Source organism: Strongylocentrotus purpuratus, unplaced genomic scaffold (genome assembly GCF_000002235.5).
Source record: "Strongylocentrotus purpuratus isolate Spur 01 unplaced genomic scaffold, Spur_5.0 spur5_scaffold_18, whole genome shotgun sequence".
NCBI lineage: Eukaryota > Metazoa > Echinodermata > Echinoidea > Camarodonta > Strongylocentrotidae > Strongylocentrotus > Strongylocentrotus purpuratus.
Window position 1 is genome coordinate 20,640,004 of NW_022145603.1, and position 22,591 is coordinate 20,662,594.

General features: G+C 36.3%; 1 protein-coding gene across 1 annotated transcript; it reads left to right on the plus strand.

The window, feature by feature from the left end:
• Nucleotides 1-8,167: 8,167 nt before the first annotated feature.
• On the plus strand, nucleotides 8,168-21,783 carry LOC582480. The gene is made up of 10 exons (XM_030989426.1): nucleotides 8,168-8,234; nucleotides 9,112-9,517; nucleotides 12,821-12,868; nucleotides 13,327-13,538; nucleotides 14,800-14,889; nucleotides 16,177-16,327; nucleotides 16,893-17,075; nucleotides 18,547-18,843; nucleotides 20,618-20,820; nucleotides 21,207-21,783. Exons 2-10 carry the CDS (start codon nucleotides 9,145-9,147, stop codon nucleotides 21,357-21,359), a joined length of 1,710 nt encoding a protein of 569 aa, XP_030845286.1. The 5' UTR covers nucleotides 8,168-8,234; nucleotides 9,112-9,144; the 3' UTR covers nucleotides 21,360-21,783.
• Nucleotides 21,784-22,591: the final 808 nt, after the last annotated feature.

The following is a 22,591-nucleotide window of genomic DNA, read 5'->3' on the forward strand; positions in this document are numbered from 1 at the left end:
TGGAAATGTAGATAGAGAGAGAGAGTGAATATGAGCATAGAGAGCGGGGGGGGGGGGGGAAGAGGGAGAGGGAGGGAGAGAGAGAGAGAGAGAGAGAGAGCGAGATGGAGAGCGTGAGTCCGGTATGAAAGGGAATGAGGTGAAAAGTAAAGATAGATATTTAAAGAGAGAAAGAGAGATTAAAAATAAAATGAGAATGAGGGGTGGAAATATCGATAGAAGAGGTGGATCTAGACTAACTAAAGAGAAATAGAGATAGTGAGAGAGGAAGAGAAGGGGAGAAAGAGAGGAAAAGAGATAGAGAGAAAAGGGAGAGAGATTGAGATGAAGGGGAAGGAGAAAATAAGTAGTTATAGGTTGGTGAAGGAGTGTTGCTGAATAGTTAGAAAAGGTAGATGCAATAGCAAAAGGAAGAATGAATACTATAAATGAGATATTTGAGCTAAATGAAGAAGTTTAGAATAACTGATCGCGGAGAGGTGGAAACGAATGGAAAGGAAGAATGTGAAAAAATGAAAAAACATTTTGGTGACTTTTAGGAAGACTAAGCCTATTTCTTATCATGTTCATGATTCCGCAATCTCAAAGTATACATCAATATTCATGTGCTACACCATCAACCTTTTTCAATCACTTCCACAACGTTTCTTTTACAATGCAGACGCTTGACCGAAATTCAACTTTATCTTAAAATTTCATAGAGCTCCGAAATAGTTCGCTGTCCAGAATGGTATGCGGAATGGAACTATTTCTAGTCATAATTATTTCCTACGATACACTCCCGCCCCCCCCCCCCCACTCAGTGTTATTTAGGGTACGCATATGCGAGTTCCCTCCTTTTGAAAACACCCCATAAGTCCGGTGTGTAAAGTCAAGAATGAGAACGAGCTGACTAAATTCTTCACATTTCGCAGAACTCTGCTGTCACTTTAAGTATAAGGAAATATTTGTTTTTACTGGGATTCGCGGTTTAGTAATTTTTAAAACGGTGATAAATGAACTTTAAGGAAAATAACAGTACAAATATGATTTATTTTTAATGAAACGGGGTGGTTTAATGTACTTAAACTATGTAATAATAATGGTTCTTGGTAGGCTATAATATGTTAGGACTGTAGATTTTCTTATATTTTTCAATTAATCAGGTTAATTTGAGCAATCAGCAGAGATCAACTCTTTTATGCACGAATATTGGAATATGAAGGTTACGTTAACTTATTTCCAAAGCAAAGTGTATTTATTAGAGACTGAAAAGTCACTGATAAATGTTTTCATTGGTCTACTTCTTTTCTTCGGTAACAATTAATCTGATTCACTAAGCAGTGTACGGCTATGGTTATGGTTATTTCTTGCAGATGAAAATAAGTTAGAGTAGAATAAATGCATATTGTGACGGAAACTTAATTTAGTTTAATGGAGTTTCTTGTTACAGTGTTATGACTGTTGTTATGGAGCAGACGAATGTGCTAGTGAAGAGAGGGGGAGAGAGAGAGACAGAGACAGAGGTTGGAAGAGAAAAAGAGATATTAAAAATAAATTGAGAAAGAGATGGAAATATCGATAGAAAAGGTTGATCTAGGTTAAAAATTAAAGAGAAATAGAGATGGCGAGGGAGAAAAATAGAGAAAGAGAGAGATAGAGAGAGGGAAAGCGACACAGAGAAAGAGGGAGAGAGGCTGGGATGAAAGGGAATGAGAAGAAAAGTAATGAGAGGTTTAGAAAAGGAGTGATTAAAGAAGAAAAAAGATGAAATGAGAATAAGATCGAAATATAGATAAATAGTTAGGAAAGGTTGATGCAGGAGAAAAAGAAAATGTCACAGTGAAAGATAAAGATAAAGAGAGAGAGAGAGCATGGGATGAAAGAGAAGGAGAAGAGAAGTAGAAGTAGAAAGAGGTTGAAAGAGAGAGAGAGAGAGAGAGAGCGATGGATGGACGCGTATGGAAAAGGAATCAGAGAGAAACAAAAATTTAAGTTTGGATGAATAGTTAGAAAAGGCTGATGTAAGAGAAAAAGAAAGAGCAATAGTGAGACGTAGAAAGTGCCTGGGATAAAAGGAAATGTGATGAGGAGTAGCGAGAGAGGTTGAAAGAGAAAAATAAATATTAAAGATAAATTGGGAAAGATAGGTATCGATAGAAAAGGTTGATCTATTTTTTTTTTAAAGGGAGAAATAGAGATAGGGAGGGAGAAAGATAGAGGAAGAGAGACAGAGACAGAGAGACAGAGAAAGATATAAAGGGGAACGGAGGGGGGGGGGGGGGGGGAGAAAGAGCAGACAAAGGGGTCCCTTGTATGACAGATGAGAGGAGATGGCAAGAAGCATTTAGAAATGCAGAAAATCGAGATAAAATCTATCACAAGTCATTCACATAGTGCAATCTTGAACTGTGAAATAAAAATAGTATTACAATTTATTAAGAAGATTTATAAAGTAATGAAGGGCGCTGCACTTGAAGCGTTTTGTTTTACAAAGGTATTGTTTGATCAAGATCTTAGAGAATAAGTGCTTTTGTTGTCTAGGAGGTAAACGTTCTTTAAATTTATTGTGGGTGTTTGGCAAGAGCATTGGTAAAGTCCATGCATAACTCCTCAAGTCTTGCTTCTAATGAACGTAGATCGCACGTTTCCAAAGCTGCTTCAAAACTTTGATTCTGACGTCCTAAAATGATTTTGCAATCTCGTTTCTGCATACGTTCTAAAGTTGATACATGAGTTTCTGCAAAATTACCTTTGAAAACGGTAACCCCATAATCTCAGATCGAATTAATGTATCATTTATATATATAAGTAAAAGGTCATCTGAAACAGGCGCGTACGCAGGGGGGGTGGGGGGGGGTGGGGGGGGGGTAAACCCCCCTTGAATTTTTGTTATGTGTATGTTTTGGGGGACCCCCCCCCCCCCTTTTTGATTTTGCATTTTGCCCCGACCCCTAAGATAAACAAAAATCCTCTATGTGGGCCCTACAGAGAAACTTGTTACTGGGGACCGGGTGAAAATGCAAAAATTATTGATAATTTATTGCATTTTTTTTTTTTTTTTTTTGTATTTGTGGGGGTAGCGACGTACCATAGCCACCACCGCTGTGTACAGTCATGATTCAGTGGCTAGGCAATGGCCTCGTAACTGCGAGCCCCCAGAATAAAAACAGTGTCGATCAGCTATATTAATGCCCTTGTGTGAGGCATTAATCCTCATTACTGTCAGTTATGACTTAAGGACGTAGGTCCCCTAGTTGATTAGCATAGTAGCACACACATGCTTTAGTAGCCACGCAAAACAAATACTCGCAAATTATTATTCAATAAAATCTGAGAATGTATACTATTATCTAGATCTATTAGGTATAAATCATTGTCAAAATCATCCTATAAATTGGGGTACAAAAAATTATTCCATCATTATGAACAACAGTGTATAAATAGAGAGAGGTGAAGGGTTTAATGGTGTGATTCTTTTTGTTTTGTTTTTTTGTTTACCTTACTACCAAGAAAGCATTTATATGCTTGTTTATAAGTAATGTCTGGATTACATTTGGCCTGCGGTTAGTGTACGGAGCCCGTATCCTGGCAGGAGACGGCCATGAGATATTCTTACGGATTCACGGGCTCTGCGGCCTCTACGGGTTTGTTTCGGGGAAAGTAAGCCCGTACCCCGGAGACATGTCGTATGTGGCATTGCACGATCCCGAACGGGCATCACGCGGAGACCTCGTGCAGATCGTGCAGCAGTCGCCCGATATTTTGGTGAACATGGGGGCAAAAAAAAAAAGTTCAAAAACGGCACGGCGGCTGCACGGTCACCGCGACTTCTGGCGCAACCTCTGCACGGAAGTTGCACGGGCTTAGTACGATTTCCATGCGGAGGCTGCGTAGACTGCACAGCTACTGCACTGCAATTGCAAGATTTCCGTACAATCTCCAAGCACACGTAACAGATAAGTAGGTTTTTTCCCCGTATTTTGCCAAACTGGCCATTTTTTCACATCAAAACTGTGACTTGAATATGATACGTATACGTATACGTATATGATATGTATATAATACTAATTAAAAATGATTCCTCTATGGCCACCATTTCTTTCTCTCTCCCGCTCTGTCTCCCACTCTCTCTCTTTCTCTCTCTCTCTCTCTCACCCTCTATCCCCCTCTCTCTGTCTTCTTCTTCTCTTTCTGCTGTGTTCCCCCTTTTTCTGTTTGTCACTCGCTCATTCTTTTTTCTTCATGTATCATCCTCATCTTGTCATTCTGCTACTGTTTCTGATTTTTTTTTTTGTCTCGTTAATTTTTTTGTATTTATTATTGTCTGTCGTTTCTTTTTTTGATTCCGTAATTTTTTTCAAAATTAAATTATAAATGTATTAAGTTTAATTATTATAGTGCGAACCTACACCTAACAAGCATTGCTTTCAAGTAGGTTCATTTTTTAATTTCCTGTAACCAAATCATTTTGCATTACATGAAAAAAATACAATGTCAAAGATATTTCAATGCTAATTTCTATTATATCATTATGTTTATTATTGTATGTCATTGTTTATATTATGTGAAAAGAAATGAAAAATAAATTCAATCTGGATAGAGCTATTATTACTGCTATGACCAAGTCCCTCGGAGGGGACTTCAAGGCCGTCGGTCCCATTTTGTGCTTACTTTCAAGCATACACATGCCTTTCTTAGCAGTCAGGTTAAAAACAAAAGTATTTGCGCATTGACTTGGTTTCGAACCCAGAACATCCATCCAGGTTACAATACTACCGCTCTTCCAATAAGCCATTACGTCATCCCTCTGAGCCATTAGGTAAAGTACAAACCACCTTATGTTCCTTTTTAAGGCCTAATTATCATTGAAGTACTACTTCATTAACTCGTATAGTTTCCAACAGCTGCTTTTTGGAGGTTATCGTCGTCACTGACCATAGGTGACACGTGATACAAGTGCTTCATGATCTGATTAATAATTTTCATAAGTATATGTATATGATGAAACATCTTATAACACCCTTATATTATTATTACTTCATTTCAATCCATTCTGATATATTAACACAATACCATAAAATCAGTTTACAAAGACCAGCACTTTACTAAATTAAATATAAGCAAAGAAAAACAATTAGGAATAATACAACATTTGGACACAAAATTCACTTTTAAAAAGTAACATAATGTGAGTGGTAAATGAATGTCATTATTACCCTAAGTTTGATATAGATGTTGAATTTTATTAGGAGGTTGGCCAAATTAAAGAGGACAAATTTTGTCGATAACTAATGATAACAATTAATATCAATTTTTGGTCTAAGGCAAATTGAAATAAAAAGAAGATAAACGCAAACTCCTTGTTGGTTGAAATAAGTATACCTGTAAAGACACACATTTAATGTTTGGATATTTCGTTTTGTATATTTGTTAATCAACAACATGAATGATACACATAGTGGAGATAGAATTCAGATGAAGGTAGTCCATTTTCGGTGGTAATGACAATATATATATATATATATATCTATCAGTTATTGTATAGCGCATATCACATAATAATATATATAACGTCTCTATGCGTAAGAAGTAAGAACTTTAGAAATTATTACCCTAGCTTTAGCTTCGGCAGCCGTTATCCGTTACACAGTGCATTTCAAGGAATAATCCTATACCAGGTACCCATTTACCTCACCTGGGTCGAGTGTGGCAAATGTAGATTAATGTCTTGCCAAAGTACATTAGTGTCGAGGCGCGGACCTCGTGATCCACAGTCCGGTGACATAGACATTCGACCACTAATACAAATTGTTACATAAGGTGAACATGTAACAAATACAATTAGTTTTATCTTCAACGTAAACGATACACTCAATTACTCACAATGTGATATTCCACATAGTGTATGAAACAACGCAAAACAACGTTTCTGAAAATGTATTATTTTTGTGTGGATACTATTCAGTCAAATTCGAATAACGATTTTGTAATGTTCTGTTTATCTTCAACGTAAGCGATACACTCACTGACTCACAATGTGATATTGAATTGTATGAAACACCGAAAAACAATAAGTATGTATGTTATAATATCAATGATAATAACACAAATTGGTTATTGTAAAGCCCTCATGTCTGGCGCACAGGCACGCCTGGCGAGCTCCACTGGTATATTACCCCTGTTTTAGGAGCTGTTCGGCGCTCCTGAAATTGATACCTCGGCTGGGTGGAGTGTGGCAATTCTAGCTGAATGTCATGACGTCAGTACCGTGGCAGGAGTTCGAATCCCGTACCCTGTGATTCACAGTCAGGAGACTTATCCTCTGCACCTCTAGCTAATAAAGAATTAGGCTTATTGTTACATTATGTTGTTTATATTTATATAACACACTATTTCTATTTTGAAATCAATTGTTTAAAATATTTCCCCATGTTTTGTATTTAACTATTTGCTTTTTTGTGATATTTGCCCAATGCAAGATGCCATTTTTTCCCTGCATAAAACAGTAATTTGTTGTTGTCCTTGGATATTGTGTCTCCCTCTTATTTATAAAGTGAAGTTTTAAAATGAAATCAGATAGCGCTAGCTCATTTTGACCCCTACGCAACAATACCCTATTATTATTTGTTATAGTTAAAGTACACACATTTTATGTAATTCCCAGCTGTTTTAAGATGAGAGCCTGGAAAATAATCGATGATTTTTATTTAAGGTTAATTGCAATTGCTGACGAAGTAGCAGCTGGGAGAAGGCTGGGCTTATTAAAGTGTCACTCGTGAGAGTCGTTGAAAATGACAGGTCATGTTAGTACCAACAAGACATACATGTAATGGCCGTTAAAAAGTGAAAATAATATAGGGCTGTTGGATGCAATATTTAAGGTTAATTGCAATTGACAAGCCCCTCCAATTTCATATTTAAAGCAAAAAGATTATAGGATGGAGTGCCAGCTGGGAATAAGCAAGGCTTATCAAAGTGTCACTCGTGAGAGTCGCTGAAAATGGCAGGTCATGTTAGTACCAGCAAAGGATACACGTAATAGCCGTGAAAAAGTGAAAATAATATACGGGTGCGGGATTGCAAACCATCGTAGTTTCTTAAAACTACCAATACCGGGGCAACTGGGACCTCATATCACTTATATTTATTTCTAATATCAAGCCAATTATAATATTGGCATGAATAACAAACGCTATTACTCAATGAAATGAATACATCAAAATGCATCACGTATGAAACGGTTAGGATTATTAGCTCGCTCGTTTCGCCTGTCGCTAAGTAATTTCTGTAAAAAAAGTAAGACCCATAGCTCTTTTCTGATGTACATTTTCTTTAGCCTAAAACGCTTCATATAGATCACCTAAGATGATGGTTTGATTTTACATGACTGCTAAGAAACATGTGTATGCTTGAAAAGAGCAAATAGGGGGCGACAGCTAAAAGTACTCTCCAAGAGAATTATTAATGAGGATAAATGCCTCACCAAAGAGCACTTCCGAATCCGGGACCACCTAGTTACGAGACCACTGCTCTATACCACTGAGTCATAGCGTCTCCTCTGAATAAAACGGTTATTATACACCGGAGCGAAAAAGTCTATACACAACAACTCACATATCCCTGACACAACGAATGCGAAATCTTGAGCATATTAAATGGATGGTGGGCAAACTTTCAAATGATGAAAAGCAAAACTTCGGTCTCAGCTTTACAATATTTTCAGTTATAGCAAGTGCATTGCTCACTATAATTGCATTTGTATTAATTCCTTTCTCTGTGAAATATAAAACAGAATATGTTATTGCTGACACACATAGTAAACACGTTAGGTATAGTTAACAAGCAAATTATTCATACCCATCGTAAATTGCACGTCTTTCTATTTTTCGTAAACCAAGAATGCAAGGTGAACTGGTTGGATTAGAGCCTTTGTTTATAGTTTTAGATGTAAGCTTTAATATGCCACAGTATCAAGAAATCCAATTGACACACACTTAAAAAAGTACAAACTTAGTAAGGGTATGAATAATGTATGTGTTAACAGTATATTTACAGTTTGCATATTGTTACGTAACAGAGTTTTCTCAGGGCTCAAGGTCGACGCATAGGCGCTCATGATTGGTTCATCAAGATGACGAGCTTAACGGGTTGAACAGCCCGGACGAATTTTGCGGTCCAAGTCCTATAAAAGGGGTTGTTTCTTCACAGAAATCGTCTTTGGGCGCACCTTTGCGACGCAAGGAAGTTCAGAGGTAAGTCGGCTAGAACCTTAATAATTCATCAGTTTTTTGTCACCAATGCTTTGGTAATATTTCAGGTTATTATACTTCAGTGCTTCATGAGAGCTGGCTCTTGATTTAGATATTTGCCTATGGATTTCAGCAACTTTATAGGCCTATACCTCCAAGTCATCTTGACTTCCCTTTTTAGTGATTATGCTAGATCTGTATAAATATCGTTATCTCTGTTAGTAAATCAATAAATAATAATAATAATATTTAATTTTTATATAGCGCTTAATACAAATGTCTCTAAGCGCTTTACAACTATACTATTACCCCGGTCAACGTAAGACCCATTGGTAAATTCTGTCTTCAGTGATCTGTCTCCAGTTAACTCCACTGTTAGAATTGCCTATTTCTATGAACATAATTGTAATTAACATCGATGTTAATTCATTATATAATTGATGTGAACCAATCGCCACTCTTAAAAAAGCCGAGGCTCTAGATATCTTCACTCTTGATGCGATTGAGCCGGACTGATCGCTAATTTTCCTTTCAATTGCGAACCTAAAAACAAAAAACTCTTTCTTTATGAATGAGTGTGATTAGAAGACATAAATCCTTTCTCGATTTCAAATTGTAGTTTTATATCCCATTTCAAATAATTTCATTCTTTCCTATTGATTTCAAAACACAAATCGTCGATCGATGTCAACGTCTTCCTCTATTTTATATTTTAAAATAATAGTTTTATTTTTTCCTACTGATTGAAAAACCGAACTATTTGCTCGATGTCAGTTTGTTGTTTTACTTCAGATTTCATCCCTTTTTACGTTCTTTCCTGTTGATTGAAAAACATAAATCCTTGCTCGATGTCAACTTCTCGTTTTCTCTCCCATGTCAGCTATTTCAAGGTAAATTCCGCAGAAGAGCCAAGATGTTTGGCGGGAAAAAGTCTACCCCAGTCATCCTTCTCGTGATTCTACTTCTTCAGGATGCGCATAGGTGTTCTGCGCAGCTACCGATACCCAGCGGCGTCACTTTCCTGGGTATCGGGTATAACATCATCGAGGGGAACCCTGAGGGGGGCGACATGGCCACCGGGGGCGTCGACCCCGGACTCCTGGTTAGTCGGTCGATCTTCGTCATGACGTACGACGAGGGTAAGATCACTAACGATGAAAAGTACCAGATCCCAGACGAAGTTAACTATGTACTTCGGGACGCCGCCTATACCTCATCTTCAGCGACAACCTTTCATGGTACTTCCAGTTATGCCGAGAAGCTTTCATCTCAGGTGGATGTTGGTGGTGAGTTATTTCAATTTCAATCTAAAGTCTAGCAATTATGTATTTTACTCATTTTTCCTTCATATTTACATGATTGTTTAAATCATTAAATGTACACTGTTGGTCATAATGGTGGAATAATTATTTTTACCCCAGTTTAGGGAAGGATTAAAAAAAATATTTATTTCTAATAGATCTAGATAATGGCATACATTCTCAGATTTTATTGAATATTAATTTGCGAGTGTTTGTTTTGCGTGACTGCTGAATCATATGTGTGCTACTATGCTAATCAGCTAGGGAACCTACGTCCTTAAATCATAATTGACAGTAATGAGGATTAATGCCTCACAAAAGGGCACTAATAAAGCTGATCGACACGATTTTTATCCTGGGGCCTCACAGTAACGAGACCATTGCTTAACCCCTGAATCATGACTGTACGCAGTGTTTGCTAGGGTACGCGGCCGCCCCCACAAATCCCCCAAAACGAAGAAAATGCAATAAATTGCATTTTTCCCCGGCCCCCAACAGGAAAAATTCCTCTGTGTGACCATGCCTTGAACCATAATGCATGGCCCTACAGAGGAATGTTTCCTGTTGGGGGCCGGGGGGAAATGCAATGAATTTTTGACAATTTATTGCATTTTCTTTGTTTTGGGGGATTTGTCGAAGGGGCCGCGTACCCTAGCAAACACTGCGTACAGTCATGATTCAGGGGTTAAGCAATGGTCTCGTTACTGTGAGGCCCCAGGATAAAAATCGTGTCGATCAGCTTTATTAGTGCCCTTTTGTGAGGCATTAATCCTCATTACTGTCAATTGTGATTTAAGGACGTAGGTCCCTTAGCTGATTAGCATAGTAGCACACATATGATTAAGCAGTCACGCAAAACAAACACTCGCAAATTAATATTCAATAAAATTTCAGAATGTATGCCATTATCTAGATCTTTTAGAAATAAATAGTTTTTTAAAATCCTTCCCTAAACTGGGGTAAAAATAAATATTCCACCATTATGACCAACAGTGTATATAACAAGAGAAAGCGATATTATTATAGTAACGATGATAATAGTACTTACAATAATGATAATGAAAATAATTTTGGTGATGATAATAATAATGATTATCATAATAATAATGATAATGATAATGACAAAAAGTGAATTATGCTTTTGAAGCGCATAATAAAACAAAGTCATGTCTCTATGCGGTTTACAAATATGATGGCATAGAAAGTTTATTAATCGAAATCGAAAGAATCTAAAAACTACGTAAAGTACCGAGAAGTATTAAGGAATAATACAAAAATGTATTCAGAATATTCAAACACATCATGTGCTGTATAAATCATGAATGATTTTTAAGAACACAAGACAAGGAAGAAGACTTAAATCCCGTTAACGGTTAAGCAAGCATAAGCTTATGTATATGCCTGTATGAATCATAAAGTATATATTAATTTCGGAAGAGAATAAATATAAAGAAAGAATATTTCCACCTGTGTATCATAATTGACTGTACCGGTTGCATACATTAATGATTGCATAATTTTTATGCAGCAGTCGTTTCGATGGGCATAATGGGTTATACCAAAGAGATTTAAGAGCAGGAGTCCTAACTGGCAACAAATTATTTCAAGCAGCTGCCGTTTTCTAAGGTTGCGCAATTCAATATACAGGTGTGCTGTGACCTTTCATGTCCGAGGTTCGAAGCCTCCAACATCTATGCTCGAGAAGTTAGTTTTTCCACAAAGAAATATCGTTAATATTTCACTTTTTATATGAAATAACGAGAGAAAAATCAAACAGATAATAAAATATGAATAAAAAGCCCAATTGTGTCAAGAAAAGTGTTTACATTGTATAATAGCAGTTTTAATTTGTTAAAAGCAGTAAAATGTTAAAATCTTAAAACCTGCAATTTGACACGTTTCCGATTACTTCCGGCTCACGAAAATATATTTTTTTATTTGTTCAAGTTAAGTATTTATGATGTTTAATACGTGTCAGATTAGTGCCCACACATGCCCAGTCAAATAATTTTGATTAATATTTCAGGAAATTTTGCTCCATTTCCTTTCACTTGCCTCCTGTAAAGGTGAACACTATGTACTGCTCGTATTATTAGACGAGTGGTAGCGAAAAGTAATTGTCATTACAAAAGCATAACCCCCTTTCAAAGTGGCCGTTAGTTTGTAGCTAGGTACGAATCTTTTGTCTACCAGTTACATGCCTGATCATCGAAGATGGTACAGAGGGAATGAGCTAGATATCACTCCACTTTTAAAACTCCTTGGTTATACAGTTTTACATTATAAAAGGTGATCAAGAAGCACTGTATTTCATTGTAAATGATAAAAACGCAGAAGGTGGTAAACAGGCAACTTATTCAGGTCCCATCTTTAATAATTATGTTACATTCAATGACACAAATTACCTTTATATACCCATTCGCAAATAGTCTCTTGAAGTGTCTTATAATTTTGATCTCTTTTTCATAGGTCATAGGTCAGAGGTTTGACCAATTAGAGTGTAATTAAGAAACAGGCATGCGCGTTCGATCGAAGCACGAACCACAAAATTCATCATTTCTGTCAAAGATATAACTGTCTTACTCACCTTCGATCCTAATCGTCAATGTATTTCTGTCGCATGGTTCGAGAAATGGATAACTGATGTAGTGTATCCCTTTTGCAGCCAACACCAAAAGTTGTAGAACTTTGCAGGAATTATGAATATGTCCTATCTGTGAAATTTAAACGTAAGCAGTTCCCTAGTATTCCAATTATGCAAGAAGACCCGTTTACTTTCTAAACTTCACTGTCAGACACTATTGAGTGATTAACTGACTTCTTTGGTAATAACATACATAACATGAGCTGTAAAGGGTACATGAGCTTTTGTCTATATTAATAACCCACTTCTTGAAATGACCAAAATTAAACTGATTGATCTTTGCGCTGCACAAAACGTACGACCATTTGGTACAAGGGTCTGAAAATCAGCCTATTTAATTAAACGAGCGCGCTCGCTAAATTCGATTCGACAACTAACGGATATTTTTCACAAAAGACATTATCAAGCCCTTTTGTTTTGAGGGAGATCGAAATTAGTATTTTCTTTCAAATGCCGTTGGAATTTAAACTTTTCATTTGTTGGGCCTGCAAATGGGACAACGTATGCCTACCTTTAACCAATAAGTATATTGATCAATTAATCATTCAGTGATACTTGTAAAAATAACGAATAACCTAATACACCAGTATTTATATCATTCATATAACAACACATGCTTATAACAATCCTTCATTTCTTTTCAGGTGGATATAGCGGCTTGTTTGCTAGTGTTGAATTCGCCGCAAGCTCCCGTAAGTAATTCACAAATTATTATGATAATGTTCGTAGATTGTAATGCAATTATGAGAAATAAATCGCAAAAGTATTATATGCAGCATACAATATGAGTCATCAGTATATACGTAGGCCATATATTATTAAAGGGATATAGACAATCACACACACTTTTTTCCCCGTATTTTTTAAATTTGATTTGATTCATTGATTCAAAACAATACTAACAATTCTCAAAATGCAATTCAGTTTACTAAATACATGTACAATTAATAAATTACGATTAAAAACGATTTGGGGAATTAAATCAGTTTAAAATTTAAGCAAGAACCACGCACACACACACACGCACGCCAGACATTAGCGTAATACTCACTATTGTGATTTTTTTTTGTATACGATTTTTTTTTTCTTCTTCTTTTTATTATTATTATCATTATTATCATAATTATTTTATTATTATTACTTTTCTCAGGTTATCAACAAATTGAAGCGCGAACGGACAGCGAGGGTTACATCTACTACGCGAACCAAACCGTATCAAACATGGGAAACGCTCGTTACTTGACGGAGCTTGCAGGTCCTGACAAATACACCCTCAACAATGGATTCGTTTCAACCGCATGTAGTCTACCAACGGCTTACGCTGAGGATGACTACATGACTTTCCTCGATACCTGGGGAACTGTAAGGAACACCATATGTTTCCAAAATAAACACTTTTCTTCTTCATTATTTGGTTTAAAAACAAAGCGAAATTAAATTTCACGTCTGTTCGGCGTTATTTTTATTTGCAGAACAATTAAACGATGAAAATCACTTTCCTTTTTACACGTTATCAAAGCTCACTTTTACATTATTTCAGCTTAATAAAAGTTGTTTTTAAAATCTCTAATTTGGGTGCATACCAAACAATGAACAAAGATTTTGGTTTTGAAAAAATATACATAAGCTTATATTACTTGAAATGTTAAACGCCATTAAATATCTCATTTTTTTCATATGAAAAGTTCGCTCCTGTTAAACAGTTGGTTTCAATGAAGGCAGTTACATAAATGAAACAGTTAAATGGAAGTTTGATCATATTGCAATTAAAAGAAGAAAAATATAAATTGTCAAAAGTTGTAATCAATGAAATCGAAACAAATTCCAGAAATTTCTTTAAAATATTATAAGGAAAAAATTGTAGCCTATTGTGGAAACTAACTCCAATAATAGACGACACTACAAATGCTGATAGGACGTTCATTGTTCAGTAAGCAGTGGCTACTTTTGTTAAATGTATGAATTTATGACGTATAAATGTTTATCATAAATGTCTAATAGTTAAAAAAAAAAATACGCATTAGAGTTAACTTACGTAATTAAGGAAATCTAAAGAAGCCATAGCCTAAAGATCATCATCATTATTATAGAGTATTTTGTCATCACGAAAATGTATCCATGATGTTTCGTATCATATTTATGTTCTTTGTGAACTTTGTCCGAGCCTTTATAAAGACACTCAGTAGTTAGCTCTCATGGGGAATTCAACACGGTTCGGGTGTTTACCCAATAACAGGTGTTGTCAATCACCAGGGTTAGCCTTGAGTTTTATGACCATTCGACCTTATGTAATGCTTTGCTTTTCTCTAACCCGACCCGAAGCGGGATCCGAAGCTAGACTCTCCGAGAGATAATGGGGTAATTCTTGACTAGCCAGCGAGTTTGCTGTGTGCAGATTTGTATTCCCATTAATTGTTTTCCCACCAAGTCTGGTGTCAGCGAATTATGGCCTTCTGCACATGGAAACTGACGCGTGACTCCCTTTAACTCTACCTGTGACCAAACCAAATATCCATGTTGAATGACATTGGACCAATAAATATATTGAATTGAATGGAATTGAATTGAAAAAATGACCCTAACTTCGAGGGAAACTAATTTTGAGTGTTCTTTATTTTGACAGCATGTCGTCACCGAGGTGGATCTAGGAACCAGGGAGGGTTCGAACTATGAGGAGCACAGGACGGACTTCGTCTCGTATGCTTCAACAAATGTAAGACTACATTTCAAGAGAAAAAATAGGAGTGTTTGTAAATTAATTTGTCTTGCGTTCAAATTCGACGATTTTATTGCTGTCAGGTATATCTCGGGTTTATATTCCCTTTACTAGTTTTCAAATCTATGAAGTTTTCGTTAATATCTATATATGTTTCATTTAAATTAATGAACAATGTGCTTCTTTAGCAATTTAGTCATTCGATTTGGCGCAACACGATTTTCTGACATCGCGAGTGTGTACTTCTAGCCTTCTAATTCATTTGTAGCATTCAAATTAGCACTTTGTGCACTTAAATTGATGGTCAATATACATTTCTAGTTGATTACACACTTTTTGTATCTCATTCTTTCAAGATTGTTTTGTTCATGTACAGTGTATTTCATCATATTTTTTTCCTTGCACTTATACACTTATACTTATCAGATTTATCTGATATTCATCGGCATTTCAGTTTGATTGTTTAGAAAGAAAAGAAAAAAGAATTCCATCTACGGACTTGATGGTCTAAATATGTTTGTAGATTGCCATGTTTACTTAATGTCTGACTACACCCATATGCAGTGTCTTGAACATGGTGAATAAGTGGAATAACAAAATAGACCCCAATGGCAAATCATGCATTTTAATTGCATTATTTTAAAACTGTCAACATGTGTTTCATTCTTTCCCCTAACATTCCTAACTTAAATAAAAATATTTCGAATACGAATGTCAGGTGTGAATTTAAATGATAAAAATGACGCCTCGACAAGTGACGAATAATTTGAATGCTCGTTGAGCAGTCTCTAAATTAAATGACAGATCCATGAAACCCTTCGACCAAAATCCTAAATTAAGTACTCAAACGGAAAAATTGAATGATAATTGGCATGGCAATGCCGATCTGCGCTAACTTAAATGCAAAGTAAATGAATTCGAATGACAAACTCGCCAATTTCGCCGGGAAATCCTATTTTTATAGAGATATATTCATAGAGATAATTATTTATTTATTAACTTAATTTTCCACTGTTGGATGAAACACCCGGCTGATAGGATTCCACTAAGAAAAAAATAAAGGTAGTGGTTAAAGCAATTTTATTATGTTCCTAGTTATACTACTGCTGCTGCTACTACTATACTACTACTACCACTACTTATACTTCTACAGTTAATACGAATAATAATAATATATAATGATGATAATATGCATTTATATAGCGCCGTCTATCTAGAATAATATAACAATGATAATAGTAACAGGGTAATACAAATATGATAATGGATATCTTATGTTCACAGGTCGGCGGTAGTGTCAGTTCTGGAGGGTCATATATGGGCTTCAGTTCCTCGCTTTCGGTTGATATGGATACCTTCAATGCCGGCATGCAGAGTGGCTCCAGTTTCGGTAGCCTCTACTCCTCCTACAGAGTTGGAAGCGCTAGCCTCAATGGTGAGAAATAGAATCTTGATTTTATTGATTTTATGTAAATGATGTACATACGTCATTGTTATTTTGTCTATTTTGTAAGGATCATTTTTAACAAGCGATTTATGTGCTATTCATGATACTCTCACTTCTGTCCTACAAATAATTTCTTCCTCCTTATTACTTTCTGATTTTCCTCATCACCGTTGGGCTACCGTTTTCCATTACGCATCATTATTTTGTTTCAATATAATTCTTATTATATGAACATTTATATGATGAGGACATCATTTCAATCCGTGATTATGATACATATCATATATCTCATAATGGAATAGATGAACATCAAATCAAATATTAAATATCATCTAATCCATTTATTCCCAACAAATCTTTAAAATAAAATCTAATTTAACAAACTAAAACAAAGTCGTTCAAGTAAAATCAGATAAAATCAAACTGAATTAAATCATTCAAACCAAATCAATTCAAATTAAACAAAATTTAATCGAATCGAACCAAACGAAATTAATCATATTAAATGAAATTAAATGAAATAATCTATTCTTATCCAATCAAATCTTTCCAGAGCCAATCAGCTTGATACTCGTCGACATGCATGAGATATTTGGTGAGGATTACTGGACCCGGATGCAGGATTACATCGATTCTGAGCACTGCACGGCATCATGGGATAGGGCGGCGGCTGCAGAGAATGTCTTGACGGCTATGAAGGGCTATGCGGTGTGGAAAGAGATTCAGGACAGCAAGAGTAGGTTTTGTTTCCTTCTTCTTTTTCTCTTTTTTGCACTCGAAATTTGTAATAATAATAATCTTTCAAATAAACCGCTTAAGACCAACCGTTACAAATGTACGTGACCGACCCAACCGCTGACAGTGTTATAGTCATGCGCGATATACGTTATCTATAGTTGTCATCTAGTACGTGCCATCGATTAGAAGAGATTGGCCAACCCGGTTCGAGTTGGGCACAATATGGCGAATAACGCCTCGTTCGCTTACAATCATGCTCATACTTAAATGGCGTTTGCATCCTACAGGCATTTAAAACCTAGAAAGAGAGGAGCAATGCAGATAAAACACCTTGCCGAAGGACACAAGTTCCCCCCCCACTCCCTGGAGATAATAATACTGCTGGCAGGGATATTTCAAGATTTCTATTCAGTTCTTAAAACTGCCGATATGACTAAATTTTCAGCAAATTTACGCGAAAGTAGCCAAATATGTTTTTGTACATCTTACCAACAAACCTGACTACCACTGAAGGCAAACACAAAAACTGGCCACTGTAAACGGGTGGCCTTTGTAGACAGGTTCTTCAACACAGTCATGTTTCCTTCATTAGGGGTGCAATATAGGTGACCACTAAGATTAAGGTTTGATTGTATACTGTTTTTCATATTTGCAAATATTACAAACAGTCCAACTTCGAGATTTCAACGGATTTATTAAGAAATAGTTTTTAAAGCAAGCGACATGAGTGCCAGAGCTGGACGATACGTGCTCTTTACAAGGCTTTCATTACAATTATTGCCACATAATAATAATCCAGATTTGTAAAGCGCTTAATACCGAATGCCGTCTCTAAGCGCTTTACATAATTGTATTATAACCCCGGGCATCGGATTCATTCACGAACAACGTGCACCATATCCACTCCCTGTTGAGTATTCCTACTTTTTGGTCACCGTGAGGGCAAATACTAACACAAATGCTTTCAGCATCCGACCTGGTCCCAATTTCTCTCCTAATTGGTATGGGTTGCAATTAAATGTAGATTAATGCATTGGGAAAGAACATTAGTGCCGTGTCGGGGATCGAACCCCACGACCTTTGAGTTGCAAGTCAAGTGCTTAGACCACTCGTACATGACACCTCTACTTAAACCCTCTGTTTGCCCCCACGTGACGATCGTTTTGACAGGAGTCTCACTCCTGTTAGGCTCAATCAAGACAGACGGCTAAACGGGTAGGACTGCGACGAAAAATGATTACGAGATGCTTCCTTAATTACCCACGCTTCTTGGTTAAAAAGGGTATGGGACTATGTCAAGAAGGAAGTGTTGGGACCATGCAAAACAAAGAAATATACGCTATATTTAGTCCAACTGAAACCAATTTGGCCAAACTTTGTGTGTATAAACATGATAAGCATCTCTAGCTTGCTTACAAATCAATTTCAATGAATTTGATAGAATTCGATCGGTTCTTCATTTCTTCCAGACCCGAACGTGATGATTCCACTGACCTGGCCCGATGGCATGTACGGACTAACCCAACCCGACGATGGTTGTCCCAACACGGAGTTCACCTGGAACGAGGGATCTAGATACCAAGATACAGAGGATAAGGACGGTGAAAACGGCTGGAGCGATCCTATTCACATGTCAGGGCATTATGCCAGTAACATGCAGATGAACTTCTGTATCAAGACCGTCTCGAATGTTGATGAGCGATCGAAGTGGACCTGGCAGCCCGGGAGCTACTGCATCTTCAAGTACGGTGACAGTTGCCCTGCAGGTAGTTCACGTTGATATTGTACAATTTTAAAGTAATTTACGATGTCGGTATATGACTTTGATGTTCATCCAATTCAATTTTGCGATAGAAGCACAAGACCGTTAACAACATCACACACACGCGTCCACCTAAGCACACGACCTCATACATAATTATGTTTATTTTGATAGAATGTAGCATTTGCCGAAAGGTTCTTCTTTAAATTTCATATTTCATTGTTTTTGTCGATATGGACTTTGGTGTTTACTGGCGTGTATAAATCAAATCTTTATCATCGTGATCCGATTGGTGTATACAGCGCTGACCTGAACTTGAAGAGTTATTATATCAGAAGCATCACTCGTTTAGCATTATTTTATATTTTAAACATTTCTTTTCCCCTTCCACAGGGATCCTTCATTAAATAATATCGTTCACATTATTATGTATACAAGAATGGATTTTTACATGCAGAATTTCAAAATATGATAAGAAAATACATTTATAGATATAATTTACGAATTGAAGTTCACTTTTTTGAAAATAAATATCACAGACAGTTTAGCATTATTTTGATTGACTTTTTACCTTGTGCCTTTATCCGATCTTTTTGACATTACTGACCTTTCGTTGTTGTTTCACCTTTCACCTTTACTGACCTTTTTGTTGTTGGTACAGAGCGAATTTATTTTTCAATTCTATTCAGATAATATAAACAATAACAAACAATAATAAACGTAATGATATAACAGAAATGAGCATTGAAATATTGTTGACATTGTTTTTTAGTCATTGTAATGCAAAATGATTTGATAACAGGAAATCAAAAAAACGAACCTACTTGAAAGCAAAGCTTGTTAGCTGTAGGTTCGCGCAATAATAATTATACTTTATACATGTATCATCTAGCTGACATCTTAGCTTAATCCGACCTTTCATTTTCCTCTGACATTACATGTTTCCCTACCTTTCACCTTTATCTGACCTTAATGTTTCAACCAGACTTCGCAGAAGGCTATTTTTACTGGGATAATGAAGAGCATCTTACGTTGGGGCCATGCTTGCTATAAAATCACACTTTTGCCTTCAAAATTTTACCAGCTATCTTTTTGCCTTTGAGCTTTCATTCATCAGACATTTCGCCTTTATTTGATGTTTTGTCTTAAGAATTGGCTGAGCTTTTAAATCGTTTTTTACCTTTCGCTTTTATATCATTTTTTTTTGTCTTGAACGACCTTTTGCTTTTACTGATCTTCCACCTTTTGTGACCTCTCAGCTTTATATGACCTTTCATCTTTATCAGACGTTTTTACCACCTATGTCACCGGCCTTCGCAGGTTATATTTACTGGTACGATGGGAACAAGGATACAAAAGCTCTTATGGTGGCACCTTGCCTGCTTGGAATTAATTTTCGCCATTTTCTGACCTTTTAGGTTTGTTTTAATTCATTGACCTTTCGCCTTTAAATCACCTTCCCTTCCTTTTTCTTCAGCCTTCAATGAATGTTACATATACTGGAACGACGAGGACAAGAGCAACAATTAGAACTCGTACGGCGGGGCTTGGCCTGTGAGAAAGTCACTCTATCACCTTTCACCATTTACCTGTATCTTAATTTTCGCTCTCGACTTTTCATTTATGTAATCTTTTGTTTTATCCACTCTTTTGTCTTGAGTTGTCTTTCATATTTATTTGACCTTTCGCCTTTCCTGACCTTTCGGCACCTTCAGCTGAAATTTGCACTTGATCTGACCTTTAAACTTTATCTGACCTTTCTCCACCTTTTCCCTCAGCCTTCACCGAAGGTTGGATTTACTGGGATGATGAGGACAAGGACAACAAGAACTCGAATAGTGGGACCTTGCCGTCTGGACAGTTCGGTGCTAACACCCGATATGACTTCTGTTGCCGTAGCGATGGTGTGACTGACCGGGGCATCTTCCTACCCACCGATGATAACTTCTACCTCTTCTCACAGTTCGAGAATTGCCAGCAGGTGTGTATTAAACATATTCACAAAGATATCTCACAAAAAATGTATCACTTTAAATGCTATAGAAAGCCCCCCTAATAAAAAACAAAAGAAACATCACAAACCCAACAAACTGTTTTCATTGTAGTAACATGTGAATAATATCGCAACGCCTTGTATTTTGTTATTATAATACTTTTGTTGTTTTCCCTCCTTTTCTCCTTCTTCTGATCATTAAGATAATTATTATAATTATTATTATCATTATCATCATCATCATCATCATCATCATCATCATCATCAACAAATCTTATATCCTTTTTATTATCAGTATGATCATTGTTAATATTACTACATGTTAAGTACTTCTTCATTTCCATCTTACGTTACACAATTTGTATCTCGTATAGGTGGACGGGATGACTGTTTCAAAGGAATGGTTTTATTGGGACACTGAAGACAAGAGTAACGACGACGATATGTCTTCAGTACACCCTTACCAAGGCGTTTACTCTAACGGTAAAAACGTCAACCTCAACTTCTGCTACTACCAAAAAGAGTGAGGTTATTTAGCACATATTTTGATTTAACGTCTTCAACGGATAACGACCACTAACAGTGACATAGGTCAAACCATAGCTGGTAGAGTAGAGTTATATATTTATCGTACGGGAAGGTGCTATCGTTCGTAGGTTAAACAAGAAGCTTGTGTTTTGAGAAACGTGAACAAAATTGTGACTTTTTAAAATTCTTTGTTATGCTATTATGAAAGGGTGACATAGAATAAGTGTATCCTGTAGAAGATGTCTCTTCAAATTTACATCCTCATTTTCAACATAATGACAAGTAATACAGCTGAGGTTCTGGATCACACACATTTTGTGTGGTCCCATACACATTTTTGTGACTTTTAGGAAGACTAAACTGATTCATTATCATTATGATGACTATTCCGGGCTACATTAATGATTAACCTAGCTCAGTAGGCCGACGCTACATGGGTCAAACCATCGGCAGGCCTGTGTCATCAAGGGGGGAGGGGGGTGGGGTGGGGGTGGTGGCTGGTGAATTAAATACCGAATTCACATGCAACATAATTATTAGGGGAGGTTGTAGAAGAGGTCCTATTTTACTAAATAATAATAAATAAATAAATATTTCAACTCATATTTCCTACGATACACTTTTATATTTCCCCTATGGAAATAGCCTAAATAGAATGAGAACGAGCTGACTAAATTCTTCACATTTCGCAGAACTCTGCTTTCCCTTTAAGTTTAAGAAAGGATTGTCGGAATGAGCTGGGACTCACGGTGTAGTAGTTCATAAAACGGTGATAAAATTAACTTTAAGGAAAATAACAGTAAAAATATGATTTATTTTTAATGAAACGGTGTGGTTTAATGTATTTAAATTATGTAAGAATAATACTTCTAAGTAGGCTATATGTTAGGGCTGTAGATTTTTTTTATTGTTCCATTAATCGGCTTAATTTGAGCAATCAACAGAGATCAACTCTTTTATGCACGAATATTGGATCATGAATGTTACGTAAACTTATTTCTAAAGCAATGTGTAGTGGCCCAGGTATTTAGAACAGAAGACTGAAAGGTCACTGTATTGTTTTCATTGGTCTTACTGTTTTTCTTCGCTAAAAATTAATCCGTTTCAGGACATTTAGAAGTGAAGTACTGTGGTTATGGGTATTTCTTGCAGAGGAAAATAAGTAAAAGTAGAATAAATGCATAGTGTGACGGGAACTTAATCGGATTTCATTGAGTTTCTTGTTACGGTG

What these genes read in the sequence shown, in the direction of transcription:
- LOC582480 (XM_030989426.1), top strand. Translation starts at nt 9,145, where the DNA reads ATGTTTGGCGGGAAAAAGTCTACCCCAGTCATCCTTCTCGTGATTCTA. An exon ending in TGGAAGCGCTAGCCTCAATG is followed by an intron (nt 16,328 to 16,892) that starts GTGAGAAATAGA and finishes AAATCTTTCCAG; the next exon opens with AGCCAATCAGCTTGATACTC. An exon ending in CGGTGACAGTTGCCCTGCAG is followed by an intron (nt 18,844 to 20,617) that starts GTAGTTCACGTT and finishes CTTTTCCCTCAG; the next exon opens with CCTTCACCGAAGGTTGGATT.